The sequence below is a fragment of the Piliocolobus tephrosceles genome, chromosome 7, assembly GCF_002776525.5.
Source record: "Piliocolobus tephrosceles isolate RC106 chromosome 7, ASM277652v3, whole genome shotgun sequence".
Classification (NCBI taxonomy): domain Eukaryota; kingdom Metazoa; phylum Chordata; class Mammalia; order Primates; family Cercopithecidae; genus Piliocolobus; species Piliocolobus tephrosceles.
The window spans coordinates 99,851,910-99,872,985 of NC_045440.1; the positions used below are offsets into that span (position 1 = coordinate 99,851,910).

Sequence of the window (21,076 nt, forward strand, 5' to 3'; positions counted from 1 at the left end):
CAGACCACCACCAGAGACCACAAGCTGGCTGGCTGTAGAGTAATTTGTGAAGTAGTGGGAATCAAGAATATACTGGAGCCTGGGCGCGGCGCCTCACGCCTGTAATCCCAGCATTTTGGGAGGCCAAGGCGGGTGGATCACGAGGTCAAGAGATTGAGACCATCCTGGCCAACATGGTGAAACCCTGTCTCTACTAAAAATACAAAAATTAGCCAGGCGTAGTGGCAGGCACCTGTAATCCCAGCTACTTTGGAGGCTGAGGCAGGAGAATTGCTTGAACCCGGGAGGCAGAGGTTGCAGTGAGCCGAGATTGCACCATTGCACTCCAGCCTGGTGACAGAGCAAGACTCTATCTTTAAAAAAAAAAAAAAAAAAAGAATACTCTGGGAGTTTGGGCAAGGAGGATTAAGGTTTCCAAAAAGGCTGATATACTACACTGGTTGCTCAGGAGATAGGTCCACCCTCTCAAAGGAAAGTGGTGTAACAAAGAGGAAAAGTGTGCACAAATGAAGCAGGCAGCCATTAGCAGTGGGGCAGCATGTCTTCCAGTTAGCGCCCCCTTGAGGAGGGCCTAGGGAGGAGTGTGGAAGGGGATGGGTGCCACTGATAAGGCTGGTCAAGGGGAAGAATCTGAAGTCCAAAGGGTTCTGGGTACAGCACAGCCAGCCTCTCTGACTCTACCTGCCAGCGTTGTTGCCTGGAGCGACCTTTGGCCTAGAGCAGGTGCTCCTTCCTTCTCCTGTTGCAGCCTGCTATTTAGATCCCTGCTCTTTGCCACAACCCAGGAAGGTCAAGTCTGTCCAGAGAGTATAGTGGGTGCAAAGACAAAGCGACACCCACTGTTGACTGCTTAAAGCCCTCCACGACTCCCACCCCTGCAAAATGAAGCTCAAAATCTTCCTTGGAGCCCTCAAGGTCCTAAGTGATTGCTGGCTTATCTCCAGCTCAGACCACCTGCCTGGCAGACCCAGCACCACATCAGAGCCCCACTGCCACACTCCATCCTCATGCCTCTGCCACCTGCTGTCCCACAGGGCTCTCCATGGTCAGGACCTTCACTGGGAACGATTCCCTTAAACCAGCCATTCTTAAGTGTGGTTTGGGGAATTCTAGGGGTCCCTGAGCCCTTTTCAGAGGGTCCATGAGGTCAGAACTATTTCCATAATAACATGAATGTTTGCCTTTCATACTCTCATTCTCTTGTGGGTATATAGAGAACAAAAAGTTTGTTGATCTGGTTTTAGATTTCACATTGCAACTAACCTTTAAGAAACTACTCTTTGTCAAGTTTTGGTGTAGTATCAAAGAACATTCACAATTATATGAAAAGGCTATTTAAATGCTCTTACTTTTTCCAACTACATATCCATGCATTTTCATATAATCTAACAAAAACATTTCGTGACAGATTGAATGGTCAAGAAATGACAATCCAGCTGTCTTCTATGAAGCCAGACCATTACAAGATTTGCAAAACTGTAAAACAGTGCCACTCTTCTTTTTTTTTTTTTGAGACAGGGTCTCACTGTTGTCACCCAGGCTGGCGTGCAGTGGCACCATTATGGCTCACTCATGCAGCCTCGACCTCTGGGGCTCAAGTGATCCTGCAGCCTAAGCATTTCAAATAGCTGGGACTATAGGTGTGCACCACCACACCCGGGTAATTTTTTCTTTCTTTCTTTCTTTTTTTTTTTTTTTTTTGAGACAGTTTCGCTCTTGTCACCCAGGCTGAAGTGCAGTGGGGTGATCTCGGCTCACTGCAACCTCCGCCTCCTGGGTTCAAGCAATTCTCCTGCTTCAGCCTCCCGAGTAACTGGGATTACAGGCACACACCACCACACCAGGTCAATTTTTGTATTTTTAGTAGAGACGGGTTTTCACTATGTTGGCCAGGCTGGTCTCAAACTCCTGACCTCAAGTGATCTGCCCACCTTGGCCTCCCAAAGTGCTGGGATTACAGGCGTGAGCCACCATGCATGGCCTAACTTTTTAATTTTTTTGTAAAGACAAGTTATCCCTATGTTGACCAGACTGGTCTCAAACTCCTGGGCTCAAGTGATCCTCCCACCTCGACCTCCCAAAATACTGGAATTACAGGCATTAGCCACTGAACCTGGCCATGCACCTGGCCAGGAAATATAGTTTTTTATACATATATAGTCTGTTAACACATTCTGATTTTATTATTGTTATTTTTAAATTTCTGATCGAGTAGATACCAATAGATCTAACCCACATAAACAAAAACTCCCTTGATTGTCCTCAGGATTCTTAAAAAACAAATGAACAAAAGTTCTTGGGGATTCTTAATAATTTTTGGCTGGGCGGCCAGGCGAGGTGGCTCAAGCCTGTAATCCCAGCACTTTGGGAGGCTGAGATGGGCAGATCACAAGGTCAGGAGATCGAGACCATCCTGGCGAACACGGTGAAACCCCGTCTCTACTAAAAAATACAAAAAACTAGCCAGGCGAGGTGGCAGGCACCTGTAGTCCCAGCTACTCGGAAGACTGAGGCAGGAGAATGGCGTAAACCCAGGAGGCGGAGCTTGCAGTGAGCTGAGATCCGGCCACTGCACTCCAGCCTGGGCGACAGAGTGTGACTCCATCTCAAAAAAAAAAAAAAAAAAAAATTTGGCTGGGCACAGTGGCTCACGCCTAGAATCCCAGCACTTTGGGAGACTGAGGCGGGGGGATCACTTGAGCTCAGGAGTTCAAGATCAGCCTAGACAACATGGCGAAACCCTGTCTCTATAAAAAATACAAAAATTAGCCAGGTGTAGTGGCATGTGCCTGTAGTCCCAGCTACTTGAGATGCTGAGGTTAGAGGATTGTTTGAGCTCAAGAGGTCAAGGCTGCAGTGAACCATGATCATGCCACTACACTCCAGCCTGGGAGACAGTGAGACCCTGTCTCAAAATAAAATAAAATAAAATAAAAATAATTTTTAGTGTAAAAGGAAGGATCCTGAGACCAAAGCTTGAGAACCACTGCCTTACACTAAGCCTGCTCAGCAGGCAGAGTTGAGCTATAATGTAGCCATGCCTCTATTTTGCACACCGATTCTACCAAATTAATGATCTTTTCACATGCCTGTCTCTTCCACTACTCTGTGCACCTCCTGATGGTGTCTATTCATCTTAAACACTACCCCCGCCCCACAACCAGTGTCTGGCACAGAGTAGAAATTCCAGATAAATGAATGAGGTAAGAGATAAGCCCATGTGGACAGACATCACAGGCTGCGGAGTGAAGAGCCTGCAGATGTTCACAGGATGGGTGGATAAATAGATGCATTATTTTTTCAAACTGACTCAAGTTGTTATTGAGACTCTGATCTGAATTTAAACATAAAAGATAAACATTTTTAAAACCCAGAAAGTTCAAACAAAAAGTTAACCTAAGAAACCATTCTGCTGTTTCTACTCTGTTAAACTTTCAGGAACATACTTGCAAGCAAATAACCAGTAAAATAAATCATGCCAGTGGATGCCATAGCTTTAGCCAAAATGATTTGCCACTAAAAAGTGAAATGTGGCCTGGGCCATATTCTGAACAAATAGTCCAAGAGCCAAGAGAAGCAAACATGCATAAAATACAAAACACTATAGTATTCTGAGAATGAAGAGAAGGTCATACCCTCGAGGCAAGGACTACCAATGAGCATGCATTTCCATTTTTGTTCCCCATCAAAATAAGAACAAAAGCAGATTGCACTTGAGAATCCAGGCCACAGCCATAGTGTTTGCCTTCTGGTTTCATGATTGTCACGCCACCGTTTCTTTTTCTTTTTCTTTTTCTTTTTTTTGAGACGGAGTCTCACTCTGTCGCCAGGCTGGAGTGCAGTGGCACGATCTTGGCTCACTGCAACCTCCACCTCCCAGGTTCAAGCAATTCTCCTACCTCAGCCTCCCGAGTAGCTGGGATCACAGGCACCTGCCACCATGCCCAGCTAATTTGTGTATTTTTAGTAGAGACAGGGTTTAACCATGTTGGTCAGGCTGGTCTCGAACTCCTGACCTCGAGATCCACCCACTCAGCCTCCCAAAGTGCTGGGATTACAGGCATGAGTCACCATACCTGGCCCACTCCACCATTTTCATAAGTCAAGCAGCCCTCCAGCATATCTGGGAGCAGCCACTTGCACAGCTCATGGAGTGAAAACACCCATGCCCACTTCCAGTCTTGGGGTAGAAAAGATATGTTGTGTCCCATCCTCCTCTTTGTCTCTGACACATTCTCTTGAAAAATGAGAAGAAGGAATCAATGCTGGATGCAAGGTTGGTGCCTTTAGCAAAATGGGCTTCTAGGTGAAGGAGGACAACAGTGAACGCTGACAACCAGGGAAGGTGGGGGTGATGTGGTCCGTGTGTGTGTATCAGAGGGAGGAAAGGAGGGAGAGAGAGACTTGGAGCCCAGAGAAGCAGTGTGCTTTTCCAGGCAAGTGTGTGGTGGCTTTTCCTGAGACCAGCCCCATCAGAAACCCAACTGTGCAGTCACTGCTGGTGATCCAGAAATCAGGTATCTTGGCCAGGCATACTGGCTCATGTCTGTAATCCCAGCACTTTGGAGGGTCGAGGTAGCAGATCACTTGAGGCCAAGAGTTTGAGAGTAGCCTGGCCAACATGGTGAAACCCCATCTGTACTAAAAATACAAAAATTAGCTGGGCATGGTGTTGTGCTCCTGTAAACCCAGCTACTCAGGAGGCTGTGGTGGGAGATGTGCTTGAACCCAGGAGGCGGAGGTTGCAATGAGCTGAGATTGTGTGCATCGTCAGTTATATATATATATATAAAGATATATAGAGATAGTTGTTAATCATCTTGGAATTTGTTTTTCAAAACGTTTCAATTGACATATTAAACACTTCCCACTCATTTTCACATTTGCAAAAGTCTTGTTTACATCACTATGGAAACAAGGACTTTCAAGAACCTGGAAGATCTATCACTGGGGTCCTCATTTAGTTAACATCAATAAAGAGTCTGACCTCTGAAAACAGGGCTCTTTAGGTCCCTGTGGTCCCTGATTGTAATTTCAGATGCTGCTGAGGCTACCAGGTCGCTGGGCAGTTCTCTTAGCAGCCTTTGTAGGGGGTCAGATTCGAGTGGCTGGCCAAGAAGATACAAATGTCAAATACAGTTTCAAAGAACGTATTAGAATGATAATTGTGGTAAAGCTTTTACTTACTGCGTACCTAGAATTTATGTGTGTTACCTCATTTATTCCTCACAGAAATGTTCCAAGGTTGGCATTCACATTTCCATTTTACAGATGATAAAACTGAGCCTCAGGGAGGTTATATCACCTACGTTATATCACATCTATAGCCTCAGGGAGGTTATATCACATCTGGAAAGTAGCAGAGGCAAGACTTGAACCCAGGTCAATGCCAAAACTCATTCTCTTGGCACTACCCAACCTTCCTATAACCTCCACAAGCCAGGCTTACCAAGGCCCTTGTTTAGAATCAGCTGATTTATACGTTTTCCGTATGTTTTCATGATATTTTCTTTCTCTAGGAAACATGTTCACTGGATCAGATGAATAGACCGCTGGCATTTTCCATTCCTAATACCTCGATTCAGCGCACAATGTCCCCTGGGCCAGCTCTTTCTTCCCTGCTGCCATGCAGGGAAGCATTACTAACAGATCTAGCTGGGCAAACCCAATACACAATTTTCATAACACCTTTGCCCAGATAGGTCCAACAACAAGGACATTTCAGATGAGAAATCTTGCCCCGAATATTGGAGAAAAGCCATGAGCCTCAGATTCAATTAAAGGCTTCAAAGGAAAGTTTATTCTGAAAACTCGTGTGCAACCGTGTCCTCAACTCCAGATGCATTCACCACCGGTGAGGACCCCAGACCCAGCACATCCCACGAGGACCCAGGGAAAGGAGAGCTTCCCAAACAGTCCCCAATCCCTGTCCCTGAGCCCTCCCCGAACCACCCCCACCTGCCCACTTTTGGCAGTGGGCACCGTCACTCACCCAGAAGGGCCGTCTGCGGGTGGGTCCGAGCGTGTCTGCCTCTAGAGATGGACCTCCCACGTGACCGCTCCCTGGCCTCGGCGGGGAGGAGGAGGATCTGCCCGAGGAACAGCAGGAAGCAGCCTGCGAGCATCTTTTCCATTTTCAAGACGAGCAAGAGGGGCAAGGCTGTGACAAACACAACACGGGAAGGCGGCAGGGTGAGATTTCTGGGTCTCCCTGAACTCCAGGAGCTGCAGGCCGGCTGCCCCGCCTTTTCAGAGTTCAAACAGGCCACTTGTAGTCAAAATGCTGTTTATGTGTCCGGTCTTTGAGAGCTTCAGTAGCCCCCATTGGTAGGCTCTTCTTGGACACTCTGAGCAGGGCATGCATAGTTGGAATTTTTCATCACTTTACTCACTATAAGACTGAATGGAAAACTTGAGAAAAATCTATCCTGAAGTTTCTTATCAGTTAAGTTCATTATCAATTACTCATAGTCACATTTTACATTTTGGATTTGAACAAAAAAAAACTATTATATATCTGAGAGTTCCAAGTAACAATATTAGTTCAGTCTAATAATAGTAGATGGCATCAATTAGTTTATATAAATTATACATATAAAATTAATGTGTAGTTGACATAAAGTAGCATCACATAGCCAGCCTCCCTGCCTCCCTGTCTCCCGCATACATTTATTAGGAGAGTGCTGGCACAATGGCTATGGGCTTTGACTCTGGTAGTAGACTGAGGCCATGTGCCAGGCCCTATTATAAATTCTTTACCTATATTAACTTGCTCAATTACCTAATATTATTCCCACATTCCCATAAGGCTCAGGAAGGGTCAGTGGCCTGCCCAAGGTCACACACAGTCAGGAAGTGTCAGAGCCAGAATTCAAACCCAGGGTCAAGGCTGGGTGCCATGGCTCATGTCTGTAATCCTAGTGCCTTGGGAGGCCTAGAAAGAAGGATTGCTTGATGCCAGAAGTTTGAAACCAGCCTGGTCCACATAGCAAGGCCCCATTTCTACAAAAAAAAAAAATTTTTTTTTAACTTATTTAAAAAGCAAAAAAAGTCCAGATGTAGTGACTCACACCTGTAATCCCAGCACTTTGGGAGGCCAAGGTGGGCAGATCACTTGAGGCCAAGAGTTTGAGACCAGCCTGGCTACTAAAAATACAAAAATTAGCCAGGTATGGTGGCTCACGCCTGCAGTCCCAGCTACTTAGGAGGCTGAAGCACAAGAATCGCCTGAACCCAGGAGGCAGAGACTGCGGTGAGCAGAGATTGCACCACTATACTCCAGCCTGGGTGACAGAGCAAGACTCTGTCTCAAAAAAAAAAAAAAAAAAAAAAAGAGTAAAACAAACTCAAATCCAGGACTTGGTCAATTTTCCAATGCATTGATTAGTAGAAAACTGAAAGGAAAACCCCCAGAAATCAAGTCACAAAAAGCCATAGTTGTTTCCTTGTCAGAGGCAAGGACAGGGCAGGGGTGAGGCAGGGACCATGTTTCAAAACTTAAAAAAAAAAGAAAAAACCCTCACTATTTCAGTGAACTGTTTGTTCAGCAGATTGCTTCCAGGAATTGACCTGGGAATGGACCTGGGCCTGTCAACCTTCAGAGTCCAGTTTTTCACACTTGCTGTGTTGAACTAGCTCACTATTTTTAATATAATTTTACTATGCCTTAAGATTATATTTAAAATAGTGAATCTCCTATGTGCCAGGCACTGGGCCAAGTGCCTTCAACGTATTAAGTGATTTAATTCATAGAGTAACCAGAGAAGTTAAGTAACTTGCCCAAAGTAACATTGCTCATAAGAGGTGAAGTTCCAGAACCCACTAGCTCAGTGGTCCCCAACCTTTTTGGCACCAGGGACTGATTTCATGGAAGACAATTTTTCCACAGACCCAGTTGGGGGCGTGATTTTGGGATGATTCAAGTGCATTACATTTATTGTGCACTTTATTTCTATTATTATTACATTGCAATATGTAATTAAATAATTATACAGCTCAACATAATGTAGGAATTAGTGGGAGCCCCGAGCTTGTTTTCCTGCAACTAGATGATCTCATCTGGGGGTGACAGGAGACAGTGACAGATTATCGGGCATTAGATTCTCATAAGGAGTGTGCAGTTCACAATAGGGTTCATGTTCCTATGAGAATCTAATGCCTTAATTTGTGCAGCAGCAATTAAAAAAAAAAAGAATCTAATGGATTTAATGGTGCTGGTGATCTGACAGGAGGCAGAGCTCAGGCGGTAACGCAGACGATGGGGAACGGCTGTAAATACAGGTGAAGCTGCGCTCGCCCACTGCTCACCTCCTGCTATGCGGCCTGGTTCTTAAGAGACCACGGACCGATTCTGGCGGGGGTTGGGGACCCCAGCACTAGCTCACTATAAATAACTACTCTCCACACTCCCCTTTTTAAACCTTTTTTTTTTTTTTTTTTGAGATGGGGTCTCACACTGTCGCCCAGACTGGAGTGCAGTGGCGCGATTGCGGCTCACTGCAAGCTCCGCCTCCCGGGTTCACGCCATTCTCCTGCCTCAGCCTCTTGGAGTAGCTGGGACTACAGGCGCCCGCCACCACGCCCAGCTCATTTTTTGTATTTTAGTAGAGACGGGGTTTCACTGTGTTAGCCAGGATGGTCTCGATCTCCTGACCTTGTGATCCGCCCACCTCGGCCTCCCAAAGTGCTGGGATTGTAGACGTGAGCCACCGCGCCCAGCCCTTTTTAAACCATTTAAACTATTTTTTTGAGACAGGGTCTCACTCTCTCACCCAGGCTAGAATGCAGTGGTGTGATCATGGCTCATGGTAGCCTCAACCTCCCAGGCTTGAGCGATCCCCCCACTTCAGCCTCCCAAGTAGCTGGGACTACATGTATGAGCCAACACACCCAACCTATTTAAACTCTTTGCTAATTAGATTGGTCCCTTTTCATAGCTTTAACTCTGAGATTCCTTCTAAACAAAGGAAGAAAATTTAGAACATCTTGCCTCTTTCTCAAATCCTAAACTTACTATTTACTTTCAAGCCACCTTGCTATTTATCATCTCAGGGTTTTTGTTAGGGGTGGGAGGACAGGGTCTCACTCTGTCATCTAGACTGGAGTGCAGTGGCACAATAACTCACTGCCTCTTTAAACTCCTGAACTCCAGTGATCCTCCCACCCAAGCCTCCGGAGTAGCTGGGACTACAGGTGTGCCATCATGCCCTTACCTTATTTTATAAAACACTATTCAGTGTGTTTCATCATTTATATGTGATTTATTATTTTATTGCTATTCCCCTTTCTCCAAACTGAATAGATAAAAAGTCCAGGCTTATTTGTTTCAAAATGTATACAACATGCTCTCAAGGCACACTTCCACTCTGAGGCATTTGCACTCAAATCAAACACTTGGAATATGATATGGTGTGTGATCATTTCCAAAGAACAAACATCATTGCATGTGGTTTGGGTTTAATGTGGATTTCAAGAAATGTTTGTATTTCCAAGTCACCATTGCTAACCAAAAGGCACTGAAGAGAGGTGAAGAGTGAGCAGTTAAAAATAAACAAAGCAAAATAATGCTAGCTGTCTAACCCTGAGCAGGTTACTTACCCTCTCTTGACCTCAGTTTCCTCATCTTTAAAATGGAGATAACAGTAGACCTAATTGTTATATAGAATAAATCAGTTCATATGTAGATATATTTAAAGCACTTCAAACACTGTCTGGCACATAGGAAGTGCTGAATAAGTGTTAGCTATTTTGTTGTTGTTGTTGTTGTTATTTGGAGACAGAGTCTCACTGTCGCCCAGGCTGAAGTGCAGTGGCGTGATCTTGGCTCACTGCAACCTCCGCCTCCCGGGTTCAAGAAATTCTCATGCCTCAGCCTCCCCAGTAGCTGGGACTACAGGTGCACCACATCGTGCCCAGCTAATTCTTTGTATTTTAGTAGATGTGGGGTTTCATCATGTTGCCCAGGCTGGTCTTGAACTCCTCACTCACCTCAGCCTCCCAAAGTGCTAGGATTACAGGCATGAGCCACCACACTTGGCCTGTTGTTGCTGTTATTATTATTATTGGTAGTATTCTGTAATCAAACCAATCAATAGTATACACTGTTGACCGGGTGCGGTGGCTCACACCTGTAATCCCAGCACTTTGGAGGCTAAGGCGGGTGGATCACCTGAGGTCAGAAGTTCGAGACTAGTCTGATCAACATGGAGAAACCCCGTCTCTACTACAAATACAAAATTAGCTGGGCATGGTGGTGCATGCCTGTAATCCCAGCTACGTGGGAGGCTGAGGCAGAAGAATTGATTAAACCCAGAAGGTGAAGGCTGCAATGAGCCAATATCACGCCATTGCACTCCAGCCTGGGCAATAAGAGCAAAAGCAAAACTCCATCTCAGAAAAAAAAAAAAAAAGAAAAGAAAAAGAAAGTATACACTTCTAATTTTGTCATATTAAGCCACTTAATGTATATTAGACAGATTTTATGCTTACTTATGTATATTATCCTAATAATGACATACAAATCCATAACTGTTAAATACACATTAGTATCTAAAAATATTTAAAACTTTCTTTTTATCAAAATGCAATGGCAAAAGGCCAGGTGCAGTGGCTCACTCCTGTAATCCCAGCACTTTGGGAGGCTAAGGCAAGGCAACATGGCAAAACCTTGTCTCTACAAAAAATACAAAATTTAGGCTGGGCGTGGTGTCTCATGTTGGTTCAATCCCAGCACTTTGGGAGGCCGAGGTGCGAGGTCAGGAGATGGAGACCATCCTGGCTAACACGGTGAAACCCCGTCTCTACTAAAAATACAAAAAAATTAGCTGGGAGTGGTGGCGGGCATCTGTAGTCCCAGCTACTCGGGAGGCTGAGGCAGGAGAATGGTGTGAACCCAGGAGGCAGAGCTTGCAGTGAGCCGAGATTGTGCCACCGCACTCCAGCCTGGGGACAGAGTGAGACCCCGTCTCAAAAAAAAAAAAAAAAAATTAGCTGGGGAGGGTGGCACGCACCTGCAGTCCCAGCTACTTGGGAGGCTGAGACTGGAGGATTGCTTGAGCCCGAGAGGTCGAGGGTACAGTGAGCCATAATTACACCACTGTATTCCAGCCTGGGCAACAAAATGAGACTCTGTCTCAAAACAAACAAACAAAATGCAATGGCATGACAAGTCACAGACTAGTAGAAAATATTTGTAAAATATGTATCTGATTGATTATTTCTATACAGACTATATAAACTCTTTTTTTTTTCTGAGACAGAGTCCCACTCTGTCACCCAGGCTGGAGTGCAATGGCGTGATCTTGGCTCACTGCAACCTCTGCCTCCTGGGTTCAAGTGATTCTCCTGCCTCAGCCTCCCGAGTAGCTGGGACTACAGGTATGTCCCACCACACCTGGCTAATTTTTGTATTTTTAGTAGAGATGGGGTTTCACTAAGTTGGCCAGGCCAGTCTCGAACTCCTGATGTCAGGTGATCTGCCCACCTTGGCCTCCCAGAGTGCTAGGATTACAGGCGTGAGCCACAGCACCTGGCTGGGACTATATAAACTCTTATCACTCAATTAGAAGAGGATAAACAACCCACTTCAGAATGTGCAAAATATTTGAATAGTCACATCACCAAAGAAGATACATGGATGAAAAACAAACATATGAAAACATGTTCAACATCTTTAGTCGTTAGAAAAATACAAATTAAAAGCACAATAAGATGCCACAACAAATCTGCTAGAATAGATAAAATTGAAAAGAGTATAATATGAACTGGAATTGAAAAGAGTATAATATGACCTGGAAATATGAAAAAATTTAAAACAATTTTTAAAAAACTGACATAGCCAAGTGTTGGTGAGGATGTGAAGAAACTGGAACCTCAGCTCGGCACCGTGGTGCATACTTGGATCCCAGAACTTTGATAGGTCAAGGTGAGCAGATTGCTTGAGCCCAGGAGTTAAGAGACCAGCCTGGGCAACATGGCGAAATCCCATTGCTACAAAACATACAAAAATTAGCCAGGCATGGTGGCACAAAGGAAGAAAACTTAGAACAGCTACTCGGGGGCGGGGCTGAGGTGGGAGAACCGCATGAGCCCAGGTGGTCGAGGCTGCAGTGAGCCATGATCACTGCCACTGCACTCCAGCCTGGGTGACAGAGCAAGATCCTGCCTCAAACAAAAAGAAAAATAGAAAGAAAATCTTACAGTGACTTGAAAACTAACATGAAATCTTCTAAAGTTCCTTTAAGTAGAAATATTTTTAATATAAAATATTTTTAAATAAAGTAAATTAAACATAATAAATTTAAAAAAGGAATTATGATGTTAGCTGTGGGCTTGTAAAAAAGATAAATAATAAGGGCTGGGCATGGTGGCTCACACCTGTAATCCCAGCACTTTGGGAAGCCGAGGCGGGCAGATCACCGGAGGTCAGAAGTTTGAGACCAGCCCGGCCAACATTGTGAAACCCGGTCTCTACTAAAAATACAAAAAAATTAGCCAGGCATGGTGGCACATGACTGTAATCCCAGCTACTTGGGAGGCTGAGGCAGGAGAATTGCTTGAACCTGGGAAACGGAGCTTGCAGTGAGCCCAAGATCACACCACTGCACTCCAGCCTGGACAACAGAGTGAGACTCTGTCTCAAAAAAAAAAAAAAAAAAAAGTAATAAAGGATGGGAAAAGGATACTATATAGATGCCAAAATAAAATCAGTGTGGCAATATCAATACCAGACAAGATAGATTTTTTTCCTAAAAACTGCAATGGCAGTGAAACAACAACAAAAAAATAAGTCAGTGCATGTATCCATCTCAATGGTTGTTTCTCAGTTTGGCATTTACAGCTGTCAGCATTTGAAGATCAGGACCCATTTCTAACTGGAAAATGGAATGGTGTTTGAGAACAGTTCCTTTCATATATGGGCATCTGAGAAGAATTGCCGTGCTGAGAAATAGAGGTTAATTCAATCTGAACAGATTCCATGAAGCATTTGGGAACATGGAAAGAATATTTTAAAATAATACAACGGCTTTGACTTTTGTTTTAGCAATTTTTCTCTTTTCCATGGGACAATGAGTCTTTTCATTTAACTTTACCAAGGGGGTGGCGGAAGAGAGAGAGAAGGAGATTATTCTGTCTTAGCTACGGGTTCTTCTAAGCATCACTGTTGCAAGTAAATCGACAGGTGAGTAGAATTCCCTCCAGAGCCAGAACTGTATGCTGTGGTCCTTGAGACTAGAGGCCTGGTTCTACACACCTGTGTGACCTCACCTAGGTAACAACTCTCTGGGCTTTAACTAGTCATCCATAAAATAAGAGGCATGGCCTGGGAGCCAACTTTCTTCATCTAAACCAGACCATTGGCAAGATCCTGCTATCCTGAAGAAGGTGGCAAGATCCCCTCTCCAGTGGCAACCCCACCTCCAGACAAAAAGAGAAAGGGGACAGGACACTAATATTTATTGTCTGGATGGGCTGGCCAGTGAACTGGGCATTTTGCACAGTATCATCTCATTTGATCTCCACAGTCATTCTGTGAGGCGGATGAGTTCCAAATTTGATGGATGGAACACTAAGATTTACAGGTGGAAAGACCTCTCCGAGACCTCAGAGCTCGTTATCTGGCAGAGACAAGGTTGTACCCTGGCCCCTCTCAGGCAGTCAGTCTACTTGTTAAGAATAAGATTTTCAGGCCGGGTGTGGTGGTTCACGCCTATAATCCCAGCACTTTGGGAGGCCAAGGAGGATGGATCACTTGAGGCCAGGAGTTTGAGACTAGCCTGGACAATGTGGTGAAATCCCATTGTAGTGGGATTTTTTAAGGAATCAGAGAGACCGATGGGGTTGAGGAGGATATTTATTATTTAAGTGCACTGGCCCAGTCAGATTAACAGCCAAAGGACTGAGCCCTGAAAAAAGAGTTAAGTTACCTTTTAAGCATTTCATGGGGTGGGGGGAGATCTGTTCAGGGGGAAGCATATTACAGAAGCAAGAAACAAAGACAATTGTTCAATTAATTGAGAGACATGCATTACATCATTTCTTACTTTCCAAGGAAACATGTTTTACGATTTGAGTTTATCTGTCTAGTGACCTTGCAGTTGCACAGCTAGAGAAACAGGGTCTTCATGATGCCTGGGAAAGGAGGAGAGATAAGGCTCACTCGCCACAGAAAAACAGGCAGTTAATTTTTAAAGGACTCCGGCTCTTTCTCTTTCTCAGGGGGAATTGAGTTTTCTTATATACAACTGAGTTTCTGCTTACACATTCTTTAATTTCTTTTAATTCCTGTTCCACCATCTCTACTAAAAATATAAAAATCACCTGGACATGATGGTGCACACCTGTAATTCCAGCTACTTGGGAGGCTGACGCAGGAGAATCGTTTGAATGCAGGAGGTGGAGGTTGCAGTGAGCTGAGATGGCGCCACTGCACTCCAGCCTGGGTGACAATGCCAGACTTGGTCTCAAAAAAAAAAAAAGAAAGAAAGAAAGATTTTTCTAATAATAAATTCTTAGACATCAGGCTCAATAGTTTTGCCCAAGATCTCTCTGTCAGCATACCAGGTATGCACACCAACTGTTCTATGCATTCACAGAGAATCATACAATACTGGAGCTGCGTGAATCTCAGGTGTACCTTCCTGTCTTCCACCTAATCCTGGAATCCCTGGCAAATGGGAAGACATCTAGTTAGGACTCAAGGCCATCCACGATCTTCAGGCAGCTCTAAAGGTCAGACCTCGGTTCTCCACAATGTTGACCTGATGCTGTCTGTAACTTCCACCCAGTGGTGCAGGCCTGCTTGCCAATTCAGCCTGTCCAGACACAAAGTCATCTTTTCCTCAAATCCTTTCATGGTCTTGCTAACCACATCCGCCCAGCCATCCAGACCAGAAACTTGGAGCCAGCCTCCACGTGTCCTCTGCATCCTCAACACATTTGTGAATGGATAAATTCTAGTGTTCCCACCTCTGTACGGCTCCCCTGTCCAGGCCTCCTGACGGTTCCCACTGCTGCAGCGAACGTTCTACCCTCACCCTTTCTCAGTCAGACTCCCAGGAGCCTCAGAACTGCCCTCCGTGCCTTGGGTCCCTCACCTACTGACCCTTCCCTTGTTGTTTTGAATCGGCCTGTGGCCTCACTGTGCAATGTTAACATTCAAGGCCCTCCTTGACTGACCACTGCCCACCTCTCGGACCACGACGGCCCCCCACATCCACCTCAGCCTCCCCATTAGGGCTTGAAGAACTCAGACTTTTGTCATGGCGGGGCACCTCCATCCATGCCATCCCTTGCCCTGAAATGTCTACATTCTACATTCATTGAAATTGCATTCAGTCCTCAAGCCTCAGCTCACATGTCACTCATGCTGTAAAATATTCTCTCGTTTTTCTAATGAGAACTGATTGCTTCATAGACCCCTGACAATGGGTTTGTTGTCTGCTGCAGCACACACCTTGTCACCTCTGTTTGCTCCTTGTGCTAGGTACCAAACTGTGTGAATAAATTTTTTAAAAAATTATTAATTTGAACAAACATATGTATTGATCTTTCATTAACAAAATACTAGTTGAGCAAAATGGCCCTGGTTCTGCATCCAAAAAGTACCGAAGTCAAGCCCATGTCTTCCTCTACATACTATGTTTGCCTGAATGTAGGGGACTGTAATAGGAGGATAATGTCTTCCTTCTTCTCCTTTTTTTTTTTTTGGAAATGGAGTTTCGTTCTTGTTGCCCAGGCTAGAGTGCAGTGGCGTGATCTCGGCTCACTGCAACCTCCATCTCCTGGATTCAAGTGATTCTCCTGTCTCAATCTCCTGAGTAGCTGGAATTACAGGCAACCACCACCACACCCAGCTAATTTTTTGTATTTTTAGTAAAGATGGGGTTTCACCATGTTGGCCAGGTTGGTCTTGAACTCCTGACCTCAGGTGATCCACCCACCTTGCTCTCCCAAAGTTTTGGGATTACAGGCGTGAGCCACCATGCCCGGACTTCTTTTGTTTTTTTTTGAGACAGAGTCTTGCATGCCCAGGTTGGAGTGCAGTTGCACAATAATGGCTCATTACAGCCTTGAACTCCCAGGCTCAAGCGATCCTCCTGCCTCAGCCTCCCTAGTAACTGGGACTACACCAGTACTACCACATTTTTGTATTTTTTGTAGAGACAGGGTTTTGCCATGTTGTCCAGCTGGTGGCGAGCTCCTGGGCTCAATGATCCTCCAGCTTTGGCCTCCCAAGTGGTGGGATTACAGGTGTGAGGCACTGTGCCTGGCTCCTATTTTTCCTGATTGGAAGACCCCACATACAATTTCTTGGTCAACTTGAATATTTTGAAGGATACAGATGAAATATCAAGTATCTACTTATAATAATGTATCAATTTAGTCAAAAAACATATTTAAAACATTTTAAGTTATAAAATAACATGTTAATTTAGAAAAACTGCTTTTTTCATTTTATAAATGTTCCATAAAACTTTTTTTTCCCATAAAACAATGTTTTCAAATGCCTTACCTGTCTCTCTAACATCAGTTTTTTTGTTGTTGTTGTTCTTTTTGGTTTTTTTTTTGGTTTAGTACTCAGCAGTCATCCCGAAATCCGGGGTGAGACTGCATGGAAATGGAAGCTATGCATGCTAAAAGCAACCAGGCACAGGTCATGGGGCCTTACCCCACACACAGTTTGGACACTACTCACTGTCTCCAGACTTCTTGAACACAACACAAAAATAAACTTCTTTCTTTAACCCACTGTCATTTCATTTTTTCTGTAACTTGCAGCTGAACTTAATCCTAACCAGTAGACGGTTTTTAAGTCTCTCCTAATGAACGCATTTGGCACCAGTGCTAAATACAATCTTCCCTTCCTGAATTTCTGCAGGTTGAATTGCATTTATGACAACTGAGATATGGGTAGGTAATCACTCCCTTTCAAAATGAAGTATAGGCCAAGGGCAGAAGCTCATGCCTATAATCCCAGCACTTTGGGAGGCTGAGGTGGGAGGATCACTTGAGCGCAGGAATTTGAGACCAGTCTAGGCAATCAAGTGATACTTCGTCTCTATAAAAAAAAAAATTTTTTTTTTTTGAGACTCAGTTTCGCTCTTATTGCTCAGGCTGGAATGCAATGGTGCAATCTCAGCTCACCGTAACCTCCACCTTCCGGGTTCAAGCGATTCTCCTGCCTCAGCCTCTAGAGTAGCTGGGATTACAGGCATGCACCACCACACCCGGCTAATATTGTATTTTTAGTAGGGATGGGGTTTCTCCATGTTGGTCAGGCTGGTCTCGAACTCCCGACCTCAGATGATCTGCCCGCCTCAGCCTCCCAAAGTGCTGGGATTACAGGCATCAGCCACCGTGCCTGGCCCAGAAAAAAAAATTTTTTTTTTAATTAGCTGAGCATGGTGGTACACACTTATAGTCCCAGCTACTCGGGAGGCTGAGGTGGGAGGATTGCTTGGGCCCCAGGAGGTTGAGGGTGCAGCAAACTATGATCACACAACTGTGCTTCAGCCTGGGTGACAGAGAGAGACCTTATCCCAAAAAAAAAAAAAAGAAGAAGTGTGAATGGAAACAATCTCAATAGCCCTATACAATAGCACAGAAAAACTATGGTGTGGCCATACAATGGGATATTACACAGCAATAAAAAATAATTAATTATGGCATATGATAACATGAGAAATTTACAAATATAATATTGAACAAAATAACATTCAAAAATGGATAAAATTGTATCTACAATCATAGGAATCGGGATTTTGGTTATACTTGGTTTGTTAGTGCACAGAAAGAGCCTGAGGGGGGATTCTGGGTGCTGGCAATGTTCTATTGATCACAATGCTGGTTACACATGGGTTTATGGCATGAAAATTAATCCAGCTGCATCCTTGATGAGTGTACTTTTTTTGTATGTATACTTCAATAAGAAGTTTGTAGGCCAGGCGCAGTGGCTTAAGCCTGTAATGCTAGCACTTTGGGAGGCCAAGGTGAGCAGATTGCTTGAGCTCAGGAGTTCGAGACCAGCCTGGACAATACAGTGAGACCCTGTCTCTACAAAAAATACATAAATTGTTCAGGTGTGGTGGCTCACGCTTGTAATCCCAGCACTTTGGGAGGCCGAGGCAGGCAGATCACCTGAGGTCGGGAGTTTGAGACCAGCCTGACCAACATGGAGAAATCCCACCTCTACTAAAAATACAAAATTAGCCAGGCGTGGTGGTGCATGCCTGTAATCCCAGCTACTCGGGAGGCTGAGGCAGGAGAATCACTTGAACCTGGGAGGCAGAGGTTGCAGTGAGCCGAGATTGCGCCATTGTACTCCAGCCTGGGCAACAAGAGCGAAACTCCGTCTCAAAAAAAGAAAAAAAAAATACAATAATTAGCCAAGCGTGGCGGCACATGCCTGTAGTCTCAGCTACTCGGGAGGCTGAGGTGGGAGGTTGGCTAGAGCCAAGAGGCAGAGGTTTCAGTGAGCTAGGATCACGCCACTGCACTCCAGCCTGGGCAACAGTCAGACCATGTCTCAAAAGAAAAAAAGAAAAGTTTGCTTAAAAAACAGGCAAATAGGTCGGGAGCGGTGGCTCAAGCCTGTAATTCCAGCACTTTGGGAGGCCGAGACGGGCGGATCACGAAGTCAGGAGATCGAGACCATCCTGGCTAACACGATGAAACGCCGTCTCTACTAAAAAATACAAAAATCTAGCCGGGCGAGATGGCGGGCGCCTGTAGTCCCAGCTACTCGGGAGGCTGAGGCAGGAGAATGGCGTGAACCCGGGAGGCGGAGCTTGCAGTGAGCTGAGATCCGGCCACTACACTCCAGCCTGGGCGACAGAGCGAGACTCCGTCTCAAAAAAAAAAAAAAAAAAAACAGGCAAATACTCTACACAGGTCCAGAGAGCAAAATAAAAATAAAAGATAAAGCAAGATAAATTTACCTATGGTGATAGAAGGTAAAATAGTAGTTGCCTTAGGGGAAGATGATAATTTATTTGGGGTTCGAAGGGGGCTATGGCTGCAGATCTTGGGGGCAGTTACATGGCAGTGGAGAGGGCTCACTTGTGAAACTACACTGAGATTTCACTTATGATTTGTGCACCTTTTTATATGTTCCTCTGATTTAAAAGAAAAAAACTAACTTAACAAATAAAGTGTGCAGTTCCAGGCTCTGTTGCCCTCAGGTCCTTCCACCAACACAGGAACTGAGAGACCTGAGAGCTGTAGCAGAAATTTTGAAGAGTTTAACAGGTGTTCTCTCTTGAGTGGGCCATTGTACACATTCTGGAAGGGGTGGTTATTAATAATGAGGCAGCCCAGGCAGTCACTATTTGGAACTCCTTCTCGGGTCCTGTGGTAGGCAGAATAATTGCCCTCCAAAGATGTCTACACCATAATTCCCAGAAGCTGCGAATATGTGATGTTAGATGGCAAAGGGAATTGAGATTGCTAATCAGATGACCTTAAAAAAGAGGAGATGATCCTGGATTATCTAGGTGGGCCAATGTAATCACAAGTGTCTTCAAAAGTAGAAGAGGGGCCGGGCGCGGTGGCTCACGCCTGTAATCCCAGCACTTTGGGAGGCCGAGGTGGGCAGATCACAAGGTCAAAAGTTTGAGACCAGCCTGATTAACATGGTGAAACCCCATCTCTTCTAAAAATACAAAAATTAGCCAGGCAGGGTGGCTCGCGCCTGTAATCCCAGCTACTCAGGAGGCTGAGGCAGGAGAATCGCTTGAACCCAGGAGGCAGAGGTTGCAGTGAGCCGAGATCGCACCACTGCACTCCAGCCTGGGCAACAGAGCAAGATTCTGTTTCAAAAAAAAAGTAGAAGAGGTCAGAGCATGATGGCTCACGCCTATAATCCCAGCACTTTGGGAAATCAAGGCAGGAGGATTGCTTGAGCCCAGGACTTGAAGATCAGCCTGGGCAAGATAGAGAGACCCTGTCTCTACAAAAAATGAAAATTAAAAAAAAAATCTAGCCAGACATGGTGGCACATCCTTGTAGTCCCAGCTACTTGGGAGCCTCAGTGACAGGGTCACTGAAACCCAGGAGACTGAGGCGTCATTGAGCCGTGACTGCACCACTGCATGACAGCCTGGGCGAGAGAGCAAAACCTTGTCTCAATAAAAAAAGAAAAAAAGGATAAGAAGAAGAAGGCAGAAGAGAGATCTGAGGGGTGGCAGTGAGAGAAGCATGCAGCCTGACATTGCTGGCTCTGAAGATGGAAGCAAACTAAGCAATGTGTGCAGCCTCTGGAAGTTGGAAAAGGCAGGGGAACAAATTCTCCCTGCTGACACCTGGATTTCTAGCCCCATGAGAACCATTATAGAATTGTGGCCTCCAGAACTGTAAGATAATAAATCTGTGTTTTAGGTCACTAAGTTTGTGCTAACTTGTTACAGCAGCAATACGAAACTAGTACAGACACCATCTGGGAATTTCAGGGAGGTCAAACGTCACTAGAGTGATTTGCTTCACAGAGATCTTGCTCTGGACATGGGGGCATTTTTTCTATTTCACTAGAAATGGAGGAGGAGAAGCAGCTAGAAAAGTCGGCAAATGCTGTTGATGGAGAAACAGAGACTGTTCTAAGGGCCAAAGTTGAGAGTTATTGGCCAGGTGTGGTGGCTTACGCCTGTAATCTCAGCACTTTGAGAGACTGAGGCAAGAGGATCACTTGAGCTCAGGAGTTCAAGACCAGTCTAGACAACATGGCGAGACCCTGTGTCTATTTTAAAAAGTTAAAAAAGGCCGGGCGCGGTGGCTCAAGCCTGTAATCCCAGCACTTTGGGAGGCCGAGACGGGCGGATCACAAGGTCAGGAGATCGAGACCATCCTGGCTAACACGGTGAAACCCCTGTCTCTACTAAAAAATACAAAAACCTAGCCGGGCGAGGTGGCGGGCGCCTGTAGTCCCAGCTACTCGGAGGCTGAGGCAGGAGAATGGCATAAACCCGGGAGGCGGAGCTTGCAGTGAGCTGAGATGCGGCCACTGCACTCCAGCCCGGGCGACAGAACGAGACTCTGTCTCAAAAAAAAAAAAAAAAAAAAGTTAAAAAAAAAAATCTACAAA

The 21,076-nt window shown here is 45.2% G+C and overlaps 1 protein-coding gene across 3 annotated transcripts in view; it reads right to left on the reverse strand.

The window, feature by feature from the left end:
* The window catches only part of LOC113224959 (matrilin-2), a 179,181-nt gene that overhangs the window by 152,965 nt on the left and 5,140 nt on the right, over positions 1-21,076 (reverse strand). For 2 of the 3 annotated variants that reach the window (XM_026454961.1, XM_026454962.1), the window contains exon 2: positions 5,993-6,160. In XM_026454961.1, the coding sequence (XP_026310746.1) occupies positions 5,993-6,134 (142 nt within the window). In that variant the 5' untranslated portion in view covers positions 6,135-6,160. Of the gene's footprint in view, positions 1-5,992; positions 6,161-21,076 lie in introns of those variants that run through there. The other variant, XM_026454963.1, reaches the window with a different exon arrangement.